This window comes from Phoca vitulina, unplaced genomic scaffold, assembly GCF_004348235.1.
Source record: "Phoca vitulina isolate PV1807 unplaced genomic scaffold, GSC_HSeal_1.0 scaffold37, whole genome shotgun sequence".
Lineage (NCBI taxonomy): Eukaryota > Metazoa > Chordata > Mammalia > Carnivora > Phocidae > Phoca > Phoca vitulina.
In genome coordinates this window covers 1041739-1050772 of record NW_022589740.1, presented here as the reverse complement: position 1 = coordinate 1050772, position 9034 = coordinate 1041739, and the positions used below count along the sequence as shown (strand labels likewise).

General features: G+C 57.4%; 1 protein-coding gene across 1 annotated transcript; it reads right to left on the bottom strand.

Moving 5' to 3' along the window:
- Positions 1 to 1005: 1005 nt before the first annotated feature.
- GADD45G (growth arrest and DNA damage inducible gamma) lies at positions 1006 to 4256 on the bottom strand. The gene is made up of 4 exons (XM_032427543.1): positions 2351 to 4256; positions 2009 to 2110; positions 1678 to 1891; positions 1006 to 1592 (listed from the first exon to the last, which is right to left on the bottom strand). The coding sequence occupies exons 1-4, from the start codon at positions 2401 to 2403 to the stop codon at positions 1482 to 1484; spliced, it is 480 nt and encodes a 159-aa protein (XP_032283434.1). The 5' UTR covers positions 2404 to 4256; the 3' UTR covers positions 1006 to 1481.
- Between the last annotated feature and the right edge of the window lie 4778 nt (positions 4257 to 9034).

Here is a 9034-nt window from a genome sequence, read left to right as displayed (position 1 = left end):
AAATCAGCAGAATTTTCTTGCTAGAAAAACAACACAGCACCCCGCCTTTGCCCAGAAGGCTCCCTGGCCTGCCGGGCAGCCTGCTCACAGCGTGCCAGCCCCGTGCGCCTTTCCCTGGCTGGACAGGGTTCCGGTCAAGCACAGAGGCGCAGTCCAGACATCCCGGCCTCATAAAAAAGATTGATTCACTCTGGACACTTCCCCCGGATGGTTCTCAAAGCAAGTCTTTGTGGGAAAGATTTCAATTCTTCTGCTCCCGTAAGTCTGTAAACGGGGTCGTGAGCAGCAGGGGCCTGCAGAACTCGGCGGTGGGCAGAGGGCCCTCAGAAGAGCAGGTAGCGGATGCTGACTGCGCTCACAGTCGCTCACCCCGTTCGTGTGGACGCCGTCTTCCCATTGTTGCTCAGATCTTTGAAGTTCTATCACAGCTATGACAAATGATGACTCATACTTAAATGCAGTCATCATGTCATACACGGTATTAATACCGTAGTGACATTGCCGTAAGCCCCATGCCTTTAAGAGGAAAAGGCTCCTGAGAGCATTCTGCTGCCACCATCCTCAGGGACCACAAAGGGCGGCGGCTGCAGAAGGCCTGCTCATTGTGCGGGAGGGCACCGCCTACATCCTGCAAGCTGTTGCGATAAGCGGCTGTCAGAAGGGAGGGGGCTGCGGGGGCAGAGGGGGAGGGGAGGGAGAGGCCGCTGTTACCAGGCTGGAGGGCCAGCCTTGACCTGCTGCACTGATGTCTTATCTCAAGTATGCTCCTGTCTTGCAGGTTTAAAAATCTCCCTAAAAAAAAAAGAGAAATGGGAGCAGGGCTCAAGTTCTGCGTCCCCGCCCCCACTCGCAGCGCCCCGGGAGCCTGTCACTCAGCCCCACGGGAAGACAGCGTAGGTGCCATCCGGTCCCCGTCTGGGGGCTTCAGCAATCACCTGGACCCCTGCAAACCACCTCCCCCTCGACGGGGACCCCCTACCCTCAATAAAGAGAATAAGTCTGTTTCAGTAAGTTTATTGTAAAAAAAATACTCAAAGCTGCAGCAGCAGAATCCTCTAGAACCCGGAGCGTCGCCCCGTCCGCTTTCAAACAGCGGCGCAGGCGGCTCAGTCCTTCCGAGCTCCTTTCACTGTCCGAGTCCAGGCCTCGCCCGCCTGGCCTCTCCCCTCCTTCCTGTCGAGAGCGCAGGCTGCTGAGTCACGCCTGCCCTGCCGGTCCGTCCTTCTCGGCCCCGTGGCCCACGGCCCGCCTCCGGCCTTCCCGGGCAAGCAGCCGCTCCCCACACTCGCAGTCCCGGGCTGGGGGCCAGCGCGCCCCTGCCGCCGCCGCCGGGCCCCTCCTGCAGGGGGCCGCCCCTCCTCGCTGCTCCCCACGCAGCACGCCGGTCCCGCGCCCTCCGAGGGCGCATCCACAGAGCCAGCCGCGCGCTAGGCGCCCCAGGGCGTCACCATGTCGATCAGACCAAGGCCCCCTCCGGGCTGTCACTCGGGGAGGGTGATACTGGGCACCCAGTCGTTGACGCTGCGGCTCTCCTCGCAGAACACGCTGAGCTTCTCCAAGGCGGGGTCCTTCCACGCGTCCTCATTGGGGTTCTGCGGGGAAAGCGCAGAGGTCAGCCTGGCGGGCCGCTGGCCGCGGGCCGCGGCGGGGCGACGCTGGGGCGGGGGCGACACTCACCGAAATGAGGATGCAGTGCAGGTCTCCCGGCGCGGCCGCCTCGTCGCCGGCGCCCACGATCGCCGCCAGCCGCTGCACGTCGCCCACGCGCACGATGTCTATGTCGTTCTCGCAGCAGAACGCCTGGATCAGCGTAAAGTGGATCTGCAGCGCGATGTCGCCCTCGTCCTCCGCGTCGGCGGCCAGCACGCAGAAGGTCACGTTGTCGGGGTCCCTGCGCCGGCGGGACGGGGTGGTGAGGGCAAGGCGGGAGCCCCGGGGGGTCCCCCGCCGCCGTCTCCCGGGTCTCCCCGCCCCCGGCCGCCCCACCCGGGGCCGTGTCCACACTCACACATTCAGGACTTTGGCGGACTCATAGACGCCGGCGGTGAGGCAGCCCTGGCGCTGCGCGGACAGCAGCAGCTCGTGCAACGCTTTCCCGGCGCCCTGCATCCTGCGGACGAGCCAGCGCGGTGAGCGGGGACCGGCCGAAGGCGCGGCGAGATCCCCAGCCCCGAGGACACACCCCGGGCGCCCCTGCCCGGCGCCCCGGCCCCGGGGACGCACCTCCGGTGCCCAGCTCCCACCCCGCGGCTCCCCATCCCGGCGGGCCCCGAAGGCGGCCGCCCGAGCAGCTGCAGCCCGGACAGGGCTCCCCACGCCCCGAGACGTCCGGTGCCCGGCGCCGACCCACCTGGCGGTGCTTTCGGGAACCGTGTCTTGGCCGCGGATTTCCTCCAGAGTCATGGTTCGGAGGGCGAGCAGCTAGTTATCCACGAGCGGAGCGAGCGGCGCCGACGCGGCGGACACGGGGAAGCCGAGGCAGCCTGGCGAGCCCACGGCCGGCGAGTGCGCCCCAGCCCGCCGCGCACCCTAATATAGGCCCGGCCGCGGCGCCGCCAGCTGGCGCGAGGCTGCGCGCCCATTGGCCGGCGCCCGCTTTCTGATGCAAATGAGGCGGCCGCCGCGGCTCGTGCCAGAAGGCCACGTGGGGAGGGGTGCGGGGGATGACAATGCCTCAAATCTGCCGCTTTTGTCGGGGTGTTACCAGGCAGACTGGAGCCTGCAGATTTCACTCGCCTTTTTGTTTTTTAAGTCCTTAAAAGGAAAAATTTAAAAAAAAGAAGAAACACCTTGCTTGCTAATAAGACGCTGCAATTTATGAAATGCCCCTTTGGGGAAACTGAAGATTTTTTTTTTTTTTGCATTTATTTTTGTTGCTACTTCTCTATTTTTTTCTTTACTTTTAATTGGAAGTTTATAAAACTGTTGCTTTTAAACCGGAACTTAAAGTAAAAACACCCAGCGCGGGCTCTAAGCTTGCAAAAGGCCTGGCCACGGCCCCTTCCAGCGCCAGCAGGATCCGGAGCGCGCCGGCGAGGCCTCCCCGCACGCTCAGCGCCCCGACCCCGCCGCGCTGGAGGGTCCGAGCCGACCTCCCCGCCCGCAGCCGAGCGCCGCGGGGCGCTGGGACGCGCGAGCAGATTGCGGCCGGCGCACGCGGCTCGTTTGCATTTCTATGGAGAGCGCACAATAGCGGAGGTCTGGCGTGTGGCGGTTTGCAGGAGGGACAATCGAGGCTTTCTCTTCATAGCGACACTGTCCACCTGCCGCAGGGTGGGGTGGGTAGGGCCCCGCCGCGCGTGGGGGTCGCGGGGCTGCCCGGCGCGTGAGGGTCGGGCCACGTGCCGCTCCTGCTCCCCTCGGTGCTCATCCCCCGCACGGCGCCCCTGCACCCGCGGCCCGTTTGAATGTAACTCCGTCCTCCCTCCCCTCCCCCCCCACCCGGTCCTTTCACCGGCGGCACAGTCTACGCGCTGCGCGAGACCAGGGGGCTCCTGTCCCCCGGAGCTTGAGAACGCGGCTCGGAGTCCCTTTCCTGGGGCGCCATCTACAGGCTGTCTAGAAAAGCTCGGGACACCCCCGCCCCCACTTGCACTGGCGTCTAGGGTGCTAGCCTCGGGCCCTGCGGTCACCGAGAGGCCCTGGCGGGTCCGCTGAGCCCCATCTCAGCTGCGCGCTCATGGAAGCCAGAGGAAGGGCTGCATAAACCTACCCGGGAAGGAGGTGAGGACAAAAGGAGACTCCGACCCAGCGCTGATGGAGGCAGAGCCCATATTTCTTACGCTATTTTGAAATGTTCGAATTACCTAAATATAGGTATGTAAAAGTTGTTTTCCAATTATAGCATAATAAAACTAGAAGATGTGAACAGACAGCGCTGTGATGTCACCATTTGGCACCCCGTAACAGCACGTTCAGATCATTTGCCCACGGAGAGCATCACTTTGGGTGTCTGCATCTCTCCGTGCTACTTGGAAACTCGCGCTGGGGTGCCTTCGTGGCCCCTTTTCCTAGGTGCGGCCTGGAGCCTGGGCGGGACAGAGCGGGGGGGTTCCAGGCGAGCCCAGGCTCAGCTGCAGGACCGGGACAGAGAGTAAGAGGACCGAGTGAGCCGGCGTCCTGCGCCCTCCAGTGGAAGTAGAAGCTGCGAAGTCGGGGCCTCTTCCCGGAATCCCAGAAGCCGCTGTTTGCTTACCTAATGTCCCTGACATCCCAGGTGCACCTGCCACGTTCGTGTACTACTGCTTCCTTTCTTTCTTTGCTGGTGGTTTAGGAAATGATAGTGTGCCTGGATTGGATAAATATGTTTATTTCTAAGTGACTGAGGTGTAGGCATTGCTCATCTTTATGTATCAGATTTTCTTAAAATGTGTTAGTTCCCACCCCAGGAAATGTTGCAAGTAGGACTTATTTCACATCTTACCCTGCCCCTCCATTTATAACAATACAAACCTGCGGGCTCACCACGTCTTAGGCCCTCCTCTTAGAGGAAGGCCACCGGACAGGCCTGACTGGGGGGGGGGGGGGCAGGGAGCAGCATTTCTAGTTGGCACTGAGCCAACCTGCAGGAAGAGGGCTGATTGACAACCCCTTGGGGCTGTTCTACTTTGCTCACATTTTTAAGGTATTCAGTTTCAGGAAAACCGCCTTTCTGACATAGGATACGGCTTCACATGGATTTATTAGGTCAGTCCAAAAGGCAGCCAAGCCCTCATCTCAGTTGGGAAAGAAACATTTTATCTGGAAGCAAATTCGGCCTCCACCAGACCCCACCACCACCTTGCAGTCTAGACAAATGCAGAAGCCGCTAGGTCGGCTGATTCCCGTCTGCGGAACAGACTAAAGGGAGAGAGTAGGGAATGCCCAAACCCTGTCTGGGGTCACCCGCCCCAAGCTAGACGACACGCCCCCCACCCGCAAACTGCATTCAGCCGGTGTCTCAGCCTGCTGGAGCCCCAAGTCCTCGGATGCTGTGATGTCATCCAAGCTCCCTGGGACCGCACCCCTAAACCTTCCCCTGGACCTTATTAATGCAGGTGGTAGTGAGTTTATTAAGCACACATCCTCGGGGATGCTCTGTTTGAAAAACTCTTTGGAAATGCTATTTAAGTGTTTTTGCTAACACATTCTTTCTCGTGGCCTGGCTAAAATGTTGGTGGAGTTACCGCTCCCTGGGGGATGGAAGGAAGTGGCTTCAAGTAAGCAGGAAGGCTTAGGAGACATTCCCTGCTGCGGTTTCTCAAACTACTTGCTTAGGCGCGAGCGCAGTGCCGTTGCACAACCCCCACCAGAGGCTGCGGGACACGGTGGGCTGCTCTGAGCTCTGTGCAGCCCGCAGGCAGGTTCCCTGGGCCCCTGGCTTGTCTCAGGGACAAAGGCAGAACCACCTTTCAAAACCAGCAGCTCTTACATAAAAATCTGCATTTCCAGCTTCTCTTGGAAAATGGAGAGATTTGGCCACCATGTGCCTGTGGTCCCCCCCACCCGCCCCAAGGAACCTTCATCTGGGGGGAGATTCACGGGGACCCCCAGACTGGCAAGTCCCCTGCAGTGTTCCCCACAGTCCCCACCACAGCCCTCTGAGGACACCCAGCCGCTCTGCTCCTTCCTTACCTGCTTCTCCCCTGCGGGGCTTTTTGCAAAGTTCACAAAGAAGCAAGTTTGAAAAGCAAAATAAAGGGGTCAGGTTCTTAAAAGATGAGCTCAAATTGGGTACGCACCATTTGTGTCCCATACTGGGCAGGACTGTATCTCCGACATCAGCCCAGGGCTCGTGGAGCATCAAAGCATCCCGTGGCTCCTCTTACCCCAGCCCCACCCCTTCGTCCAGCCCCCCTACGAGGCAGGGTAGGCCTCCTGGGTTTCAAGAAGAGTGTTGGGTTTTTTCCCCCAGGAACTCACAGAAGGCAGTGTGGGCATGACTTGGTGACAATACTAAATTGACTCAAAACAAGAAACTACATCTTTGTGCCAGATGCACACCTATGACCTAAAACCCAGCAGCATCACCTCCAATGAGTCCCGGCATCTGACGGGCCCAGAGCAGTGGCGCCCCCCCCACCGCCACACCAGGGGAGCTGTGAGGTCAGTGGATGGGGAGGCTTCAGAGAGCAGCTGAGACGGCGACGGGAAACCGAGAAAGGGAAATCCCTAGAGCGCAAGCCAGACACCTGTGGTCGATCCCTGTGTCGAGAGGGCTTTCTGGAAGGAGCAGTTACTCCTGGCTTGGTGAAACCCCCTGAAAGCCCTCAGGAGGTGGGGGCAAATCATCCCTGCGCTTGCCACTTTTCCCACCATGAGTCAGCAATGATGTGTGACACGTGTCATAACCCGGCGGCTCTCATTGCCGCCGCAAACCCCCCACCCCCGAGAAACCACAGATGTGCTGTCCTTCCCGGCGTGGCCATGCACCAAGTCTTCTGAGCCTGGGCTCCCCCCTACGAAAAGAAGATCTGCCCTTTGCCTTTCATGAGCCTCACTGGGAGTTTCTAGAGGTCACACCGGGTCACCATTTGGCCCACACTCGTTTGGTTTGGTGGGCAGTGTGCTAAGATGGCTTGCAAATTCAGTCTGACTTGTTTGTGTAGGTGGGAGTGGGTGGTAGCTGTCCATGTCACCCAAGACACGTCCCAAATGTCACATTGGCCTGCTGGCACACTGAGCCCCCTGCCCAGCCTCTGTGGGTACTCGATCTGGCACTTAAGCCTGTCTGTAGCAGCGAGGGGTGAGCTGAGACGCTGTGGTCGCCCTTCTGAGGTCGTTAACGGACAACGTACGAGAGGCGAGTAGAACCACAGAACTTCCGAACAGAAAGTCCTCTTTTAGGTTCTGAAAGATAATTCAGAGTAAGTGTCTAAATACCCAGAAAAGGGAGCATGACATTGGAGATGCGGTTAGCAGAACAGGCTCAGAGCTGGGTTTTGCTACTTACTTAGCTTTGACCTTGAGCAAAAAGTTAGTGCATGATTTAAATTGTAAGGGGAAGAGTCCCTGCTTGTTGACCCATTAAATCTACTCTTTCTAAGTTCTCCTAAAGAAGTGAATTCCCTGGGACGCCTGGGTGGCTGGCTCAGTGGGTTAAGCATCTGCCTTCGGCTCGGGTCATGATCCTGGAGTCCTGGGATCGAGTCCCACATCGGGCTCCCTGCTCAACGGGAAGCCTGCTTCTCCCTCTCCCACTTGCCCTCCTTGAGCTCTCTCTCTCTCTGACAAATAAATAAATAAAATCTTTTTTTAAAAAAGTGCATTCCCCAAATGTGTATTATAAGGAAATGTTTGTTGCAACATTTCTTCCTAATACTGGGAACCGGAAGCCACCATGGAGGTGGGTGGTACATTATGGGGTAGCCCTAAACGAAACCTATGTGGCCATAAAAGATATTCTGAAGAGTATCTCGTGGTGGGATAAAGCCTCAGACACAATGCGGAGAATGGTCTGATTCCGGGAGTGTGTAAGCCCTCGGCGCCCATGACTCTCACTACACACAATATCTAAACCAAAATCCCGGCTGGATGCTGGAGGGCTGAGACTCTGCAAGATTGTTTATCTTCTTCTCTGTACTTTTCTGCAATTAAACTTTCTACAACTTGATCTTCTGTAAGACAAATTCAAACTTCTCAGGGACGACAGCCTCAGTGCCAGACGGCGTCCACCTGACGCGTGCGCTGGGCATTGTGCTGAGGGATTGGTGGCCATATGGTAACAGATCGAGAAGCCAGACATCCGCGGGGCTGTGCTTCCAGGGAGGGAGAGGCCCGGAGCGTGACCTTTGATTCCTGAGCTGTGTCTCCTGCCCTTTGACTCCGGTCTGTTCGTGGCTGAGGGGCAGCGGCTGCATTGCCCTGGGAGGTTAACTCTGGAATGACCAAGATGCGATCCCAGGCGGCTCAGCAGAGGCACGAAGGAGGAGGCATGGCCGCCGAACACCTGAGGACGCGCCTTCCCAGAGACGCGCAGGTCGCCAAGATGTGCGTTCTAGCAAGAAGCGTTAGATAAAATTCTCTCGCTCCCCCTCTGCAAAGATGTCTACTTCCCAGAAGTGAATTACAGCAATAGATTGTGAAAATTGTTTCCACTGTTTATATAATTGGGAACTCCAGAAAATCAATATAGTTAAGTATATTTTAACCTATTTTTGAGACTCTTGTAGGTGCAATTCCATTTTTCTTTCTTTTTTTTTTAAGATTTTACTTATTTATTTGACAGAGAGAGAGAGAGAGAGCACAAGCAGGGGGAGGGGCAAAGGGAGAAGCAGGCTCCCCACGGAGCAGGGAGCCCGACATGGGGCTGGATCCGAGGACCCTGGAATCGTGACCTGAGCCAAAGGCAGGTGCTTAACCGACTGAGCCGCCCAGGCGCCCCGTTCCATTTTTCAGTGCCGGACTGCATCCATTTGAAAAGAGCAGAGCAAGTCTTGTGTATGCTGTTATCAGGGGTATTCATGTTATGGTTTTATTTACCAGACTTTTATAACGTTTGCTGCATGTCAGGCACGATTCCAAGCACTTCAAAAACATCACTGAATCCTCACGATGACCCTGTTAGGTCGGTACAATTGTCAACAGTCTCAGATAAGGAAATGTGGGCACAGAGAGGGTAAGCAACTTACCCAAGGTCACACAGACAAGAGGAGGCAAAGCGTGGCTTGGAACTCTGACCAGCTAGCTCTGGAGCTCGTCACAAAGAAGGGAGAGACAAACTCCTCCGTAAAACCTTTTCTAGGGCCTTTGGGGCAAACCATTTGGTCCACGAAGTAAAAATTAAAAAAAAAAAAAAAAAAACCTGTTTGGCTCTCCTTAGCCCGGACCAGCGGTGCCTATCGGGATATCATGGCTGCAGCGCGCCATCTTGTGGTCAGGAAGAGTATAGCTTCCAGCTCTGAAAAGCAGCCTCTTCTTTCTATCTAGACCTTTCTGGGCTTCCCCAGGGCCAGCAGCTCGGGCCACACCCCCCCAATAACACACAGAAGCAGCAGGCTCCCTCCCTGAAGCAAGGAGCTCTGAGCCTGCTCCGCAATCCGCGCGTTGAATCATG

Excerpts from the sequence above, each read along its gene's own strand:
- GADD45G (XM_032427543.1), bottom strand. The coding sequence starts at position 2,403 with ATGACTCTGGAGGAAATCCGCGGCCAAGACACGGTTCCCGAAAGCACC. Across the intron at positions 1,892-2,008 it reads TCCGCCAAAGTCCTGAATGT|GGACCCCGACAACGTGACCT; the intron begins GTGAGTGTGGAC and ends CCGCCGGCGCAG. Across the intron at positions 1,593-1,677 it reads TGCACTGCATCCTCATTTCG|AACCCCAATGAGGACGCGTG; the intron begins GTGAGTGTCGCC and ends CTTTCCCCGCAG.